This window comes from Sylvia atricapilla, chromosome 2 (assembly GCF_009819655.1).
Source record: "Sylvia atricapilla isolate bSylAtr1 chromosome 2, bSylAtr1.pri, whole genome shotgun sequence".
NCBI lineage: Eukaryota > Metazoa > Chordata > Aves > Passeriformes > Sylviidae > Sylvia > Sylvia atricapilla.
In genome coordinates, this window is record NC_089141.1 from 9,235,034 (window position 1) to 9,252,724 (window position 17,691).

General features: G+C 50.1%; 1 protein-coding gene across 1 annotated transcript in view; it reads right to left on the reverse strand.

Moving 5' to 3' along the window:
* The window catches only part of TIAM1 (TIAM Rac1 associated GEF 1), a 71,891-nt gene that overhangs the window by 39,163 nt on the left and 15,037 nt on the right, over positions 1-17,691 (reverse strand). Inside the window, exons 3-9 of the mRNA XM_066340746.1 lie at positions 14,562-15,009; positions 12,543-12,715; positions 9,495-9,719; positions 8,022-8,207; positions 5,503-5,649; positions 3,054-3,128; positions 2,420-2,590 (exon numbers count right to left, since the gene is read on the reverse strand). Coding sequence (XP_066196843.1) covers positions 2,420-2,590; positions 3,054-3,128; positions 5,503-5,649; positions 8,022-8,207; positions 9,495-9,719; positions 12,543-12,715; positions 14,562-15,009 — 1,425 coding nt within the window. The remainder of the gene's footprint in view (positions 1-2,419; positions 2,591-3,053; positions 3,129-5,502; positions 5,650-8,021; positions 8,208-9,494; positions 9,720-12,542; positions 12,716-14,561; positions 15,010-17,691) is intronic.

Genomic DNA, 17,691 nt, shown 5'->3' on the forward strand with positions numbered 1-17,691 from the left:
CACACAAGGCCAGCTCTTCATCCAGCCTGGCTCCTTCCTGGCCAAGGAGAGGACCTGGGACATCTCCCCAGCTGGGTGGGGGGACCTCTGTGGCAGCGCCACCACAGGAACACAGTCACCAGCCCAGGGCAGCGTTCCTGTGTGGCCCCAGCTCTCCCAGCAGGAAAACACCAGCCCAAAAGAGCAAAGGAAGCCCCCAGAGCATCAGGCTTCAGTAACTTCTCTCTGAGGCTTTGAGCACAAGGCCAGAGACCTCGGGGTATCAGCTTCTTGCCCCCCATGCAGGCCTCTTTGAAAAATGTAAATTTTGAGGGGATAAAAAAACCCCAAACTTTTCTTACCTCACTTCTTATGCAGACAAAAGACAAAATGCCATGTAGTCATCTAGGCTTGTTTTTTACTGCTGTTATCTCCATATTGAGTTTTGGTGTTATTATTTCCACACTGGCTCTGCCTAAATCCATACACAGTGTGATTTTCTCCTCCATTTTAAGACATACCATTATGCAAATGTCAGTAATGCATATACATTCGTTCACACTGAGCAGTGCCATCACAGAATCACAGGATGGTTAAGATTGGAAGGGACCAACTATTTCCTATCAGCCATAGAAAGCAATTTAATGCATATTCACTGAGTTTTCCTGCCTTCCAAGTGATGTTGCTAGTTACATCTTAGGAGAAATCTTTGAGAAACCACTTTAAAAATGCTTTAAACACTCCTCCTACCAATCTTGAATCATAAAAATGTCACAAAGCATCCTCCAAAGCCTAACTCCCTGTACAATAACAAGCAGCAGTGTTAGCATAAGAACACATTTTCCACAATGACTTTAGTGCATTTAATGTTCTTCAACAGCAGAATCAGAAGCTCAGTTTAGCAGCACATATTTAACCACATCTACAAACATGAGGAGGTTTATATGAAATGTAGAGCTTGAAATGTTTACTGTACCAGAACTTGACTGGTTCTCAGATGGCAGATGGCAAACTGATGTGAAATGATGTGGATCAGATATTAAAGGGGGAAAAATGAGCTGAATGCAAGAGACAGAAGAAAGAGATTGATTATTAAATGCTACAGAAAAAAAAGGCATACAGAAAAAAAGTGTTTTTCAGGCTGAAAACTCTTACAGAAAGGAAAGAAACAAATAATAGCTCTTGAAAAAACACTCAGCAACCTCCCCTTCTCCTTAAACATGCCCACCCTCCACAGCAAAAGCACAGTGAGAGACCAGACCCTCAGCAGGCACCTGCTGAAACCACAGAGCTACACCAGCTCACTCCAGCCAAGGATTCAGTCCACGAGTAACCATCCTCCCCCAAAAGAAAACATAAATCCTGAAAATAAAACATTACTAATAATGTGTCATCTAGCTTCCCTGTTATGTCTCTCTCCAAAAATGTCATCTTCTGCTGAACACAAAGCAGAGCTTTTCACAAGCTGCAGTGCACCTGGCAGAGAGACGAGCACACCGTACAATTACTGGAAACAAACGCCTTTCTCTCACCTTCCCTCTCTTTAGAAGCACACGCAACATGCTCTGAAAGTCCCCAAAGTTAAGCTCTCAATAGTAATAAATGTTTTCTTTTCTCCTGCTGTTGTTGTACAAAGCAGACTCACTTTTCAGAGCAGCACGTGACAGGAGTTGGATCTCGCTGGCTCACAAAACACACATTATGGAGCTGCCAGATCTGAAAGCCAGTGTTTAATTTGTCAAAGTTTCCAACTCTTTAGAGATGTAACTCTTTTTCATGGCCCAGTGCCTCTGATACTTCATCTGGCAAAGAAATCCAGGTGGTTTTTCTTCCCCTCCAACTCCAGTGTAGATAAAAAAGCTTTCCCCTGTCCCCTCCTGCCACCTACACGAGGTTGGGTCTGATTCTGCAGTGCAGGCAGCAAACACAGGCACCTTGTCCCATTCCTGGTGCTGCTGTTCTCCCAGTGCCACCTGAGGGGAAGGAAGGAGGGATGGCACAAAGAAACAGCCCCTTGGCTCCTGGGATCACCTCACCTGCCTGGCAGAGGGGAGAAGGGGCTGTAGGAGGGACGCAGAGCTGGGGGCACCAGGGTGGCTGCATCACCACGACGTGGGGCACCCAGGGGCTGGGAGGGTGTCCCACTGGAGGGACAGAGGATGGTGGCTCTGTGAAAGGCAGCAGCAGAGGCACAACCAGCCTGTGAAGGCACTTCCAGGCTCATGCACAGAGGCCAGAGTGGGGAAGGCAAACCCAAGCCTGTTGCCTGGCCCTGCACCCACAGCAGCTGCAGAGAATGTTCTGCTGCGCTCCTGGCCTCAGCACTGCAGTGCAGTTTGTGTTCTCCACCTGACACAGAACTGGTGTCCCAGCGCAGAGCAGCCCAGGCACTGGCTCAGGAGGCTGCACTGCTGTCCCAGCTGCCCCAGGGCACGTTTACCTTGCAGATCATTTCCAGCACATCCCGGGAGGTGTCCCCAGGCTGGATGACTGTCAGGGCAGGCTGGTTGTTGGGCAGGCAGAACCATGAGGGCGAGAAGTACTCGTGGACCCAAATATCACAGTCGGGGTTGTGCTGGTGGACACTGCTCAGGGCCACTTCTTTCTCCCTCTAAAGAGACAAAACCCATCATGACCATCCCAGCCCAACACAGCTCCCTCTCCCATCAAAACCAGTGCATTATGTGCTGGTAATCCACCAGTGCATTTCAGAGCCCTCTGAAAAAGAAGTTATTTTGCTCCTAAGCCTAGGGTGAAGGCTTGTCTGGACAGGAACCAGTTTTCCCTGAGCAGGATAGAGTGTGCCACCCACACAGCTGCACTGCTGCAGTGTGCTTCTCCTGGGATTTCACCCTATGGCTACTGGGAATGTTAGGAATGCAATACAAAAATAGTAGGGATGAAAGCAGATTTAAATTTAAGACTGAAATGTGCAGTGTTTCTGGGCAAATCAATGCAAACAGAACTCTTGTTCCAAAGCTCAGAAATGGCAAAATAGCAATTCTTAGTACTTATTCTGAATTTACTGGCTGCAAACATGGGGGAAGGAGGCAGCTGGAGAGCTGGGGTTTTACCTTGCCATCCGGGACTGTGTCATCAAAGATCCCTTCAAGAGATTTCTTCACTGAATCAACTCCTTCTCCAAACACCTGAGGAACAACAGAGGGAATCTACTTTAAAACACGAATGTGTGTGCAGCACGTGCCACGGGCAGAACAGTCTAACATCCAGCATGGAATTCAAACTGAGAAATGCAAACATCCATCTCCAAACACACTGCCTGCAGAAATTTTTCACTGTTATAGAAATTTGGGATGGAGGAAACCTTCTTCAGGGTGAGTAAGTCACATCCAGCAGCCCCTCTAACCTCTTTCTGCTTGAGCCTGTCATCCAAAAAGAAACAACACAAGAACAAAGAGGTGTTTTCAGCAGAGAGGGGATCCCAAACATCAGGTCAGCTCACTCCAAGTGCCATTCCATAAATACAGGGAAGTGCTGTCCTGTGTCCCCCAACCCCAGCTCCTTGCTAGGACCACTCCTCCTGAGCACAGGTGTGGCTTTACTGACACAGGCACACCTTTGCAGCAGTCTCTGTGCAGACCTGGGCCCTCCACCGAGGTTTGCAGGGCAGTGAACTAGGGGACCTCTCCAACATTCCCTGCCTCTCTGCTGCAGATGCACTGGAGAAAAGGAAAATAGCAGCTTGATGGAAGAGAACGTGAGGTGAAAAACAAGCTGGTGATGGGGTGGTACAGGAAGATTAGAGGTCACTTCTGCTTGGAGGTCTGTCCTGACTTCCTGGGCAGAGCTGGACTAATTTTATCTCTCTTTGTGCTGGGTTTCCACACCAGTAAAAGTGGGAAATGAACACTTCCCCACCTCTGCCAACACTGACAGCTCAGGAGGGATCTGCTTCTGGCTGGCTTTATAATGACCCAGCTGCCAAAATGTACTCAGCAAACATTCAAGCACAAGTCAGTGTAACCCTTCTTCAATAAAACAGGAGCTGGTAACCCAGCTTTTGGCCAGAGAGCCATAATCAACAGGATCCTGTGCAGGAGGAATGACCCAACAGGAATATTTGCAGCACCCACCCCAAATCAGCACAGGACTGCATCAGATGGGCAGGCATGGTCTGTGCTGCTGCAGAATCCAATCATGAAAACTGAAAAGTTGTTCAGCTTTATAGCTCCACATCAGCACAGCTGTAGGATCGTTGCTGGGCTGGTTAATTATTCCCTGGCTAAAATGAAGCAGGGACCAGGCAGGATGGGAAAAGGTCTCTGCCTTTCAGGGATTTACAGTTGGGTTGTTTCCAACAGGCACCACTTTGCACAAGTGAGGGAAATGTGTTCAGGCACTGCATTTAGACACCGTGCTACTTTCTCAAAACTTCACACTTTCTACAACTCTCTCCACAATGATTTTCCTTTAACCTGGAACAGAACCCCTCTCCATGCCTGTGCTGTGGAGGAGTGAGAGGGGCAGAAGCAGGGGAGGCAGCGTGAAGAATGCAATTATCTCCACTGAAAGGAAAAACAAAAGGGGGAGCTCAGGGGGAAAATAACCAGGTTTGAAAACACAGCATAGGCAGGATCCCAACTCAGGACAAGGGATTTGGGTCAAGTAAATATGAAGCAACAGCAATGCTGCAGCATGGGCACAAGGAATTGGGAATGTGCTCATGGAGCTGCAATCCAGCCAAGCCCTGGGCTTTTGCTCAGCCTCTAAATATCAGGTGAACTTTTAGTGTCTCGCTACAAACAAGCTGAACAATTCCACAGCATTCATCCTCTGCTAACAAAACAATCACCCAGTGCTGCTTCAACAGACAGCACAAGAAATCACAGGGCACAGAACAACACGTGTCCCCAGCTTTTCTCCCCACAAGAAGTGAGAGAAGAGAAAGAAAAGCAGAGTCTACATTTCCTGCAATTAGATGAGGTATGCCTCTCAAAAAGTGAAAGCTGTAATTAGTGTTGTTTGGAAAAAACAACAGAGAAGCACCTTCCTACCACAGTGGAACACATTTTCTAGAGAAAGATCTGTGCAGTGACTGGGTGGGAACAGCACAACTTCTGGTTTTTTATAAATCAGAAGCAAAACAGAGAGTGTCCCAACTAAATGCAAAGCTTCTTGTCACTTTAGGAAGTTTTCCCCAAACTCAGCTACATTTAAAGCATTGTACAAACTCATCATTTTAAATTAAAAATAACCAAACAAGTCTGGATAGTTTGGGGCTTTTTTTCTCTTCAAAGTTGTATCCTGTTTTATACTGCTCCTGACATTGGGGAAGGCACCTGCAGAAAAAGCAGAAGCTGCAGAAATGCAACAAGAGAAAGAAAAGCTAAAGAAAGGGCAAATCCCACACCTTTGCTGGGAGCTGCTGTGCCCTGATGTGCAGCTCCAGTCCCAGATTTCTGAAGGGGATGAGGAATGTGATGACTCTGTGCCAGTGGCTCTTTGTGCCCTCTAGCAAACCCACCTCGCAAACACCACCACCCCAAACTTCCACCTGCTTACCTGGTTGATGCTCGGCCTCCCCTGCTTTTTCTTCGAGGTAGTGTCCAGCCCCCAGAGAGAAGAGAACCTGCTCCTGCGCTTGCTGGCAGACCTGGACATGGCCTGGGTCCTTCTCCTCACTCCCGACTCCCCCGTGCGAGCCGCCACCTGTCAATGCCACACGGCTTCAGCACCGGAGCTGCAGCAGCCCCAGCACATCCCACACCAAACAGTGTCTGGGGGAAGGGAAAAGGCAAATCCTATGGCAACAAAGGGTTCTTTCTCACTGCTGGGACAGTGGGGATGCTGCCAGGCCGCTGCCTTCTTGCTGCAAATTAACTCACTTGTCTCACCATCGAAGATCAAACATTGGAATGGACAGGACACATCACCAACATCGCTTTTGGACATTGGATGTGAGATATTTTAAAGGAGCCTAATCATCAGAGAGCAAAACCAGCACCAGTTAAGGGTTTGGGTTTTTTCTTTTATTTTTCTTTTCCTAGCAAGGTCTCAAAGCTGGACATGTAAAACCTGAGATATCCAGACTCATCTGTTGCTTTCCAAAAACTCTGTCTTCCTCTTTGTTCTTCCCTGTGGAAACACCCTGGCCATCCTGCTGCTGACTCACGGCAGGGAGCTCATGGCACTTAAACCTCACTTCTTCAAAGATAAGTGACATCTGAAGGACTGAGCAAGGCAGAGGAAGGGAAAAAGTGAGCTAAAATGACCCTTTCCATCAGAGCAGTGTCAACTACTGTGCAAAATGCCCCATGGCAACGAGAGACATTTGCTTTTCCTGAGCCCAGCTATGTGGGCAGCATTTCCCAGGCCAGGAAGCTCTGGAGGACATCAGTGGGACATTACTCAGAGCTGAAGCGTCCAGGCCAGAGTCGAAGGAGATTTCCCACGTGGAGGTGGCCTAAGGAGAGGAGCTCCTCTCCTGCTAAAAAGGGAGTGGTAGGGAACAGCAGGTATGAAAGGGAGGCAAGGCACAGCCAGCCAGACAGACAGACAGACCCACCCTGCACTTCCTGCAACACCTCAGTGCTGTGTTCCCACAGCCCAGGCCAGCAGAATGACACTGCCACACATGTGGGATCAGCCACATCCCTGAGTGATGCCCCCAGCTACCCAGCTGAGGAACTGCCTGCTTGGATGCAGCACATCCAAAACCACAGCTGGGATGGATAGAAGGCTGGCTGCTGCACACAGGGAACTCTGTGAGCAATGGAGGCTCTCCTTGGGAAACATGGGGATATCAAGGAAAAGGAGAACTTGACCACCACAGCAACATCTCCATTTCCACAGCCTGGACTGTGGGAGGTTCCATAGTTGGATCTGGGACATTTATGCAGAGCCACCCGGGATAACTTAGCACATGCTTGGATCAGTGAACTGAGGAGTATCTTCAGGAGACTTGGGCCATGGAATCAGAGAATGATTTGGGATGGAGGGGACCTTAAAGCCCATCCAGTGCCACCCCTGCCATGGGCAGGGACACCTACCACTGTCCCAGGTTACTCCAAGCCCTGTCCAACCTGGCCTCAGACACTGCCAGGGATCCAGGGGCAGCCACAGCTGCTCTGGATAAATTCCCTTCCTGAAAATTGAGTTTGGGCTCCTAACATGAGGCTGCATTTCCCCATGTTCCTGGGGGCAAAGGAGGACATGAGAGTTTGCTGAGAGGAGAAGAGAACACGTGTCTCTTCCAACACAACATTTTCAAAACATATTTTTTCCCTTGGCTCTCCAGAGACACCAGCATGAAGAGGCAGACTGTTTTTCCGGCTAACGCTCAGTGCTTTGCTTGATGCAAAAAAAAAAAAAAAAAAAAAGGCAGCATAAATGCAAATTACATCCCGCCACTTAAAAAATATAATAAATCTACCAGCAATTAGCAGGATGATGACGCTAATCTTTTCATATAGGAAAGAATAAAAACGCCCCTAACTGAATTACAGCTCTGCATTCAACTGAAGGGTACAGCTGACATCTACAAGACAACAGTGGAGCTCAGCTATTTCTGTGAACCTCCAGGAGTCCAAGCCGAACCTACAAGAGCTTGATTTAAATTCATTAAAACCCCACCACTTTGAAAAAGATTTCCCTGTACTTTTAAGAGCTGGGTTGTTACAGTACTTAAATTTAAACAACCATTATTTGCCACACCATGGGTAGCAGAGAAGAACATTTCTGCTCCCTCATGGAGCATCAGGTGTCGATGACCAGTTGGAATGACTGGTCAGTATTTTCAGCCATGTGGAATGAAGTCAGATATGGCCAAGAAGGTCTCAGCCAGCACATACTGAAGGCCTCAGAACGGCACCCACTGACTCCACGGCACGTGTGCATCAAGCCCAAGGTCGTGGACACTTTGAGGTGACCCTGCTCTTGTAAGAGAACCTGTTTGTGGTGGAAATTCAAAATGACACCTGTAGGACAAAGATGGCTCTTGCCAAGGCCGTGGCAGCAGGCACCTCAGCCACACCCAGTGTGAGCAGGCTCTCCTGCAGGCCCAGCCCTGCCCCTGCACTCACCAGAGCATGGAAGGAGGACACGGAGAAGATGCCCAGGCGGCCCATGGCCACCTTGGTGGGGCGGCTGGCGAAGGCCAGCAGGCGCTTGGGGTTGGGCAGCTCCCCGCCCTGCAGGCTGGCCAGGTAACAGCGGTACCGGAACAGATCCATCTGGAACTGCTCCAGGTTCTGCTCCCACACGAAGATCTGCAGCAGACAAGGTTCAGGAGTGAGGGGAGAGAAGGCGAGAAGAGGTCAATAAATGCCTTGAAAAGATTTGCAGTAACACAGCCTTCTCACCGATGCTGATCTCACCCAACAAACCCTGATTCCTGGTTTTCCCACATTCCCCTGCCCTCCCAAAGGATGCAAATAGCAAAAGAGTTTTCATTAGATGGAAAACAACTTTTTCTAAATTCATGGCAGAAGTCTCCTCCTGGGACAACTGCTCCTTTGATACAATGCTAATTAACAGGATTAAAATTTCATTTTTAATTTTCTTTGTATTTCCAGGATTCTCTGCTCAGCAGTCCCTTAAGAGGCTTCTTTCATGCATCAAGAGCATCTGCGGAACCAGAAGAGCAAACCACACCAAACTCCAGGCACAGGGCATCCCAAATCAGCAGCCGCAGCAGCAGCTTTACTGCGAGCAACAACAAAGCTTGAAAAAGTGCCATACACTGGGATAATTAATCTGATCAGTGGAAGAGTGCTGTAATCAGCCTATGGAAGGACTTATTTAAATAATTCAAATAGCTTACAGGAAACAGTTTCAAAGCATCCAAACTCAGTTACATAAAGAGGGAGACTGCTCTGCCCTCTCACTGTGACTGACAGCCTTGAGTGGAGCTCTTCAGCATCTCCCTCCCCTTTCTCCCCTTCTCATGGGCTTCCAGGGGGTACAAATCCCTTTAGCTCAGCCCCAGCTACTTCCCATGCTTTGCATGACAGGCACACTTGGCAGCCGTGGTACGGGAGCTCCAAATGAGGGAAGCAGGAGCCATATGTTAAGCTTCCCAAAATAAGGTGCTGCTGCAGCAGCGGGACAGACATCTGCTCGAGGCTCTCTGCTGCTGAAACCCAGCCACGCTGTCCACTTGAATGCAGGAGGAGCGGGCCCAGGGGGAGCCAGGGATGCACCACAAGGTCAAGGCAAGCCCTTGTGACAGGCAGAAACCAGGCATGGCTCTTCCAGCCCAGCTGCCAGCAGAAGCAACAGCCTCTGGCATGCTTAAAGCAGCAGCAGCAGCAGCAGTGTTTGTTGGTGTGTGAGCAGCTGTTCCCCAAGGCATCCTCCAGCCATGGCCTGGCAGCCTCCTCAGCCAACCTCCTGCTCTCCACATCTCCTGGAGGCCAGCAGAAGACAGCCCATGCTGGACCTTAGTGGAGAAATGGTGCAGCTGAGGCAGCCAGCACAGCTTTCCTGCTCCCAACCAACCTCTAAAAGGCGTCAAACACTCGCTAGGGACTTACTTCACACGAGCAAGAGTTTACCTGATCCAGTATGGTCTTCTTCTTCTTGGAGTCTGTTACAGAGGACAGCTGCATTTCCCCCATTTTCTTCATCTTCTCATCCATGTCGATCTTCTGCTCCAGTTTTTTGATCTCAGTTTTGAGCAGCTTGACCGTGTCCTCCTTGTGGTGCTGCCGCGCCACGGCGGTGGCACAGGCCGAGTGGATCGCCGTGATCCAGTTCTCCAGCTCCGTCTGGCTGCTCGTCTGCACACAGGGGAGAAGCCAGGATCCTCTTTGAAACTGATTGCAGATTAACAAATGCAATTCCAGGGAGTTTCCTCTCCCTTTGATCTTGAGATTCAAAGCCTTAAATCCACTTACTCCTGCCGAAGTAATAACCCCCCCATCATCCCTAAGCAGGCCATTTTTAACTCAGCACCAGGCACTCAGCACTTGGAATTACACCTCTATCTGTGCTCTGCAGCTGTGGGGGCTTCCCAGCAAGGCCTCAGGAATTACCACCCTGGCTCAGTGCACTGCTATCATCATTTTTAGCTTAGCATTTAATGATGATTTCTAAACTCCAGTTCCTTAAGGCAGGGAATGCCCCACTGCTGTGCTCTTCCCAGGCATGGAGCAGTTAATAATAAATTAATGGCATAAAATGTGACCATGGTAAATATGAGTAGCTTTATGATGGAGCACAGACAAACAAGCTTTCTGTTTCTGAAGGTCCCAAAACACTCTGAAGACATCCCTGTTACCATTGTTAAAGACAGGCTCATCCTCATTTTCACAGCTCTGGCATTGTCCCTTCCCAAGCATGGATATGACAGTCTGGGAGAAGGGAACATTTCTCCTTGCTGGAAGTGTCCAAGGGCAGGATGGACAGACCTCGGTGCAACCTGGAATAGTGGAAGTGTCCTTGCCCATGGCAGGGCGTGGAACTGGATAATCTTTAATGTCCTTCCCATCCAAACCACTCCGTGAGACCAGGCTGGAGCATGGGACACCAGAACTTTTTTCCAGAAGAGAACTATTCTGATTAGAGGCTTTTGACACACAAAGAAGAATCCTTCCAGATTCTTCTATCCAGATTTTCAAAATAAAAAGTCAGTCTTTTTAGGCCATTTACTAAACTCTATTCCTTTTTACAGTAGATCATAAAACTTTCCAGCCAGCTCAGGGTTGCAGAGGACTTTCTGTGAATGTCAGCCTGTGGCAATAATCACACTGGTATTTGGCTCCTGCCTGGAGAAGTAGCAAGGTGCCAAACCACCTTGTTCTAATTAAACTTTCGGATGATGCCTGATCTATTAATAGACAGCCCAACATGACTTCTCCATGTGCTAGAGAAGATGAGGAAGGTCATCCTTGCTGAGGTCACAACCACCAGCCAAGGCTGAAGCTAAGGAGAGCTTCCCAGAGAAGCTCAGCTGGGCTTCAGACTGATGCACCCGAAACTTTGGTGGTATGAAGCAAGTGGGACACACGTGTCCCAGAATGGCATCACTTTCCTCACTCTGAAAGCCCTAAGCAAAAACAGGATCTGACCTCCTTCTTCCCAATTCCCTTGCCTTCAGCTGGCACTGGACACAGGGCATGGCTGAAACTGGTCAGGCTCTCTGTCAGGCAGTACCACTAGCAAGCTCTCATTCCTCTGCTGAAGACGTTGTGAGTCCCCCTTGCTAAAGAATGTCCACTGGAAATACAGGAATGATCTGCCAGAACAGGAGACACTTTCCCCACAGTCAGGTGGTGAAACCTCATCCCCAGCAGAGAAGAGATCAGCACTGGACTTAGAATGAGATCATGGGTTTGTTAATTCCTAGCAAAATCCTAACAGTGTTTGTTATCTTACTGAATTTCAAAGTATTATCTGTATACCATTAGATTAATTTTTCTTTCTGGTTTCTTGGGGAGAGGGAGGGAAAAAAGAGTGGATTTTAGGAGCTGGCAGATGAGCAGGCGATGGGAATCACTGCCCTTCTCAGGGAAAGGATCACACAAACAAGCTGCACACAGCTGACACACACCCGTGGTGTCACAAATTGCTGTGAGCTCCTGGCACACACATGTGACATGTGCCATGTGCCAGGGCTGGGTGTGTATGGGCACAGCCTGAGCCTCGTGGGAGGGATGGGATGGCTCTGGCTGTAGTGGAGTGGGCAGTCCAGGATGTGTGGGATCACAACCAGCCCTGCTTTCTCTCCTACAGCACAGAAACAGCCGCCTGCAGGGCTGGGTCCCTGCCTGCCAAACCTGCTACTGCAACTCTGTGCTGGCTGTGGGGCACAGGCAGCCAAGGGCCACTGCTCTGAGGGCATCCCCTCCTTCTCCTCTGCTTCCATGGCAGAAGGGAGGGACACATCACAGAACATTTCTGCCAGTAGAAATGACTGGGTTTTGCTTGAAAAGGCTCAGTTTTGCTTCTCCCCCGCACAAAAACCTACCTGTGGCATAATGAAACTGGGCTCTTAGGGAAGAGAAGCTTTGGGGTGGTCTCATTGGGACTTTCCAGTCTGGGAGCCCACAAGAAAGATAGAGAGGGATTCTTTGTAAGGACATGGAGGGACAGGACACAGGGAATGGTTTCCCACTGCCAGAGGGCAGGGATGGATGGGAAAGTAGGAAGGAATTCCTGGCTGGGAGGGTGGGAAGGCCCTGGCACAGGGTGACCAGAGAAGCTGTGGCCGCCCCTGCATCCCTGGAAGTGCCCAAGGCCAGGATGAATGGGACTTGGAGCAGTTTAGGATAGTGGAAGGTGCCCCTGCCTATGGCAGGGGTTGGAACAAGAGGATCTTTAAGATCCTCTCCAACCCAGACCATTCTGTGGCTCTGTGATTCCCTCTCAACTGAAGGAAGGTCTCCAGGTGCCAAAATACACATCCCTTTCCTAGGGAAGACGTGAAGGACAGAGGAGCAAAGCAAATCTGACACTGATGATGCTCAGACCAGGTCCTTCCTCTAGTGCTGCCAAAGGAAAACCCCAAACCTACTGGAGTCAGCAGGACTCTCCACTGATCTCACCCAGAGCTAGGACACCCTCCGTGCTGGAAGACAGAAAAAACCTTTGCAAAAACCCACCTGGAAGAGGAAAGCATCCCCGAGGGAGTTGCTGAGGCAGAAGACAAAGTCCTTCTTGGGGTGCTCCGGCACGGCCTGCACAATGCTGTTCTCCACCCAGACTGCGTGCTTGGGGATGCTGTTGTGGTCAATGCCAGACCTGCCATCCGTCTCATAGAAGAACAATGTGCAGCCTGCAGGAGACAGCAAGCAATACATGAAAATGTCCTGCTGGTTTGAGTGCCAGGCAGGCACACCACGAGCTGCAGGGCACGCCATGTGAGCCCTGACCCAGGGCTGCTTTTTCACCCTGAGTTTTGCTCTCCCTAAGATTGCCAAAACTGAATGTCATGGGCAGTAAAATACACTCCCAGATAAGAAACATCATAAGAAATCGGAAATCTGGGGTCATCCATGGTCACCCCATCGCAGAGAAGATGTAGGCATGAGGTCCTGGTCCCCTGAGGGTGACAACCAGCCCTGGGAGCAGACAGGCCCCTGGGCACAGCCCAGCCTCAGCCTCTGCAGCTGCTGCTACAACCCTGCAAGGCAAAGATCAAGCCATTTAATTACTGGATGCAGACAGTAACTGGAATTAAAATGGGCTGGGATGAGCTGTGCTTGCTGAAAGACTGATGGACAAAAAAACTTAGCTGGGGACAGCAAACAACCTGCTCGGTGTTAGAAAATAATCTGTACAATCCTCCCGGGGAAGGAAAACAAAGTATAGAGCAAGGGTGCAATCTGGGAGAGTCCAAAAAGAAAAGGGTCTCCTCCTCTCCCACCTTCCCACACTATCTCCAGTTGTTTACAGGCTGGCACATTGTTGCTGTGTCACTGCAAAGGGACGCTCTGGTACCCAGCCTCTCAGAAAACAATTTGCAGCCAAACAATGGCAGCTGTTCACTTCAAAGCCTCCGTTAAACACCGCCAGCATCAAGGCACAGCAATCCAAGGAGTTAACACTCCACTTGAGCCAAAGCACTTCAAAATAACATCATTCCCCTGCTCATCCTTCCCCTTTCTTCTCTCAGATGGCCCTTTGTTTGCCAGCTCCTCATGGCAAGACCTTCCTGCCCCCTCCCAGGAGGTCAGGGCTGCTCCTCACCTCCCTCTTCCCCCACTTCCCCAGCTCTCCAGCCACCCCAAGACAGAGCTGGCTCCGAGCTTTGCTGTTGGTTATAAAATAGTGCTGCAAATTAAAAATAAACAAATGCTCTAGGAAGAGCTCTCTGTGGGGACGGCAGGGTTTGACCACGCTGAGCATTTTGGGTGACCCCAAATGCTCTAGGAGACATGGCTCTGCCTCTGCTGGCTCCAGCCACCACAGAGGAGAGGGAGGCCTGTCCCAAAACTGTGGCTTCCCGTTTCCCTGCTGATGAAGCACGTGAGGATGAGTTTATGAGCATGTGCCTAGCAGCAACTGCAACAATCTGGGGAGAAGAGGGTCTGTGGCCCGGGGTGCCCACCACAGGGTGACACAGCCAGAGCCACATGTCAGCTTCCTATCCACCCTGCAGATGTGCTGCAAACCCTGAGTATTTATACTCATGAAGTGCCTCTTGGGGAAGGAGAGGTACAGGAGAGATGCAGAGCACGGCAGAGGCCAGCCACTGTCATCAACCATCAGCTTCTCCAAGGGAACACCCAGTGCCCAGAGAAGCCTCCCTGGGTGGTGCCAGCAGGGCTCCAAGCAAGGCATGAACCCCACTGCTGCACCTTGGACTACACCCGTGCCATCACTGAGCACATCAGCAACCACCAGGTAAAACCTCCAGAAAACAGCAGGGCCACTTACCCACACTTCACGTGAATGACACTGAAGTTCTCAGCACCTTCTGCTACAAGTCCAGGCCCCTCGTTTGGCCACCTCACAGGACATACCCCAGGCACCCACCTGGGCATACCCCTGCCTGCTTTCCCCGTCCCTTCAGGGACACCCAGTGCACCCATCTGGGCACACCCCTGCCCACTTTCCCCGTCCCTTCAGGGACACCCAGTGTGCCCATCTGGACACAGCCCTACCCAATTTCTCCGTACCTTTCAGGGACACCCAGTAGTGCTTCCACTTCCTGCGTGTGGCTGACTCCACCTTCTTGTTCTTCTTGTGCACCAGGAAGTTTTTGACGGCCAGGGCGCCGGCCTTGCGCACGGTGCCCTGCGCGGCACTCAGCAGGATGTCGGACTGGCCAGGGGAGCTGAGGGTGCCGCTGCTCTGCTCGTCGCTCAGGGCCGAGCCCGCCTCCTCCAGGTGCTCGCTGTTGGCCGTGCTCATCTCCAGCTCGCGGCGGAAGTTCTCGTAGACGCCCTGGCGCAGGCCGTCGCCCGCCGAGCTGCTGCCGCTGTCGCTGCCGATGAAGGCGCGGCCGGCCGGCGGCGAGTAGCTGGCCGTGGTGGCGTTGGAGCGCCGCGACAGCAGCTCCGTGTCCGTGGCCGCAGCCTCGATGCCGCTGTCTGTGAACTCGCTACCCTCGCCCGCGTTCACGTCCTGCTTGGGAGAGAGACACGGGGTCAGGGGAGAGCTTGGCCGAGAGGCGTGGGCACCGCGGTTCTTCACGCCTCTGGTTCTTCTGGCAATGGGAACCCCGCGTCTCTTCTCCTCACTAAGACAAAACTGGAGGAGAAGGTGGGGTGGTGACAAACGGGCTGTCCTGAGGCAGGGAAGAGCTCTCCACCTTGGAGAGAAGGGTGAAGTTGTCCCAGGCACTTCCCTGCAGCTTCATGGGGACAGTTGCATTTTCAACATTTAACATCTCACAGCTCCAGGGCTCTACTTTCCCGACTGCCGCAGGAGTCCCTGTGGGTCCATCCTTTGCCTCTGGGGCACCTAAGACAAGATTCCTTCTTTCTGGAGACAAACAACTGGAGGAAAAGGTGGGGTCAAGGCAGAGCCTCCAACATGTGCTCTGCTCCAGGTGGTGCCTCCTTGGCAATTTGGAGGATAAGATGCAGCATCATCTGTTTACATTAAGCCAAGTTAACAGTGCTAAAGGTTTTGCAAAAGGAGAACATATGGTAGCAAAAACTGGCAGTGTCGGGAAAAGCAGCGCCCAACCTACGCATTTTGAGGAGAAAACATTGATATTGTGCATTCACACCTACAGCTGAAGACACATTTCAGACATCCCAAGGCAGACCTTTGAAAATTACGTAACCACAAAGGTTCTTGGGTGTTTTTCCTTCCTGACAAGTTAATGTGGTTGAGATTATTTTTCTGTTCTCATCACAAACTGTAATGATGGGCCATGTGATATTCCCCACCAAATCCCACAGACCCTTCCTGGTCCCCTAGAACTTGTTGTGCAAGGATCCAAAGAGACAGGAATACAGCCAGTTTGAGCAAGACAGGAGAAAACCCTACTGAATTGGGCTTTTGAAGGCTGTGACTCAGCCTGCCCCCTGCTACAAGGCTAATCCCCCCCAGGGGGATGCCCACCACCACCTCGGTATCTACAGGCACATCTGTGGCAGATTTTGGAGGACAAACAAAAAAGGCCAAACCCTGTAAATGGAAACAAACATTTTAGGTACTTGAGTGAAGAGGATGCAAAGAAGTGAGAAATATGGCCAAAACCAACAGGAATTTCAACCTCTACCTCTCCTGCAAGAGTAGGCAGTCTTGATTCACAAGTTTAAAAAGAGTCTCTGAGAAGGGGTAGCAGAATGGGGTATTTGTTTTGAGAGAAAACAAGCTTCCAGATGTTGGTTCAAGCACCAGTTTTCTTTGTATCCAAGAGCAGCTCTGTGGAAACAAAGAAACCCTCCATCAGCTCTGTGTGAAACCATCCTCCTGTGGAGCAAGGGCTGGACTCAAGAGCTTAGGGGCAGGGGAAGGGCTGACTAACTTTCAAGGCATTAATTTGCAATGGATGGGCCCGTTCTTTATAAACACTGCTTCCCAAGGGACTCTTGGAGTCCAGCTGGAAGAATAAGCACTTCCTTCCCCGCTCAATGAGCACAGTTCTGCTGGTCCATCTGGTTATTTCATGCAGCACACAGTGACAGACAGGCTGCTCTGGCCAGGCCAATCCTGCTCTGCTCCTCCACGTGTGAATGAGCTGCTGAGCCGGGTTTCCTGGAAGTACAGCCTTGTCCCCACCCAGAGCAGCTTTCACAGCCGCACATGGATCCTGCTGTTCCAATATTCCTGGTTTTGGGAAGCCAATTACTTCCTTATTCTGTGCAAAGGAGGAATGTCTGGCAAGAGAGGCGGTGCTGCTCAGAGACCCGTGTTTACAAAACACTGCCACAAGCAGGGTTTTGCACTGTGCCGTGAAAGGCTGGATGGTTCAGCTTCCTGTGCCAGCACTGCCTCCCCCTGAGCCCCGTGTGCCAGGGCACTGCCCCTCTGCCAGCACAGCCACAGACACCTGCAAGTGGGGCTGAACCAGCCCCTGCCAGCACTGGCATCATCATTCCCATGGAACCACTGTTTCCTGGGCCCGACTTCACCCCTAACTTCACACTGACAGACAACAGGTTTAGCTGGGATATTGGGAAGGAAGTCTCCCTGTGAGGGAGGTGAGGTCCTGGCACAGGGTGCCCAGAGAAACTGTGGCTGCCCTGGATCCCTGGAAGTGTCCAAGCCCTTCCAGCCTTACTGCAGTGGAAGGTGTTTCTGCCCATCAATGGATGAATTTAAAGGTCCCTTCCTCTCAAACAATTCTGTGATTCCATGATTCTTTGCTCTTGATTCCATGATTCTTTGCTCTATGCAAAAAGTACACAGTTAGTTCCAAAATCTTAGCTGATGTAACTTTTAGGAAGTATATCTCATGATCTAGTTAAAATGAAATTATTTAAAAAAACAAAGAACTACTAGAACAGACAACCAGCTTGAGGGAGATAGGATTTGTAAGGTTACAGCCTTTTCAGATGACCTTGTTGAGACATTGTTTTAATTCCCTCAGTTTCTCTGTCAATAAATGAGGCTTATACTCTGTAACTAATATATGAGCAAATCAGCTTATTAAAAAAAATTATAAAAAAACTCTAGGATGGAGAACTCAGAGGAAATATATTTGTTACACCTGCTCACAAGGTTAAATTGTTGCACATTTTGCAAAGATCTGTACAATCTTGACCACAATGCAAGTGACAGGCTGGCCTGCTCAAAAGATCTTTTCAGAGTAATGCTACAGCCCTGCTCCTAATCTCCCTCTGCTCCCTG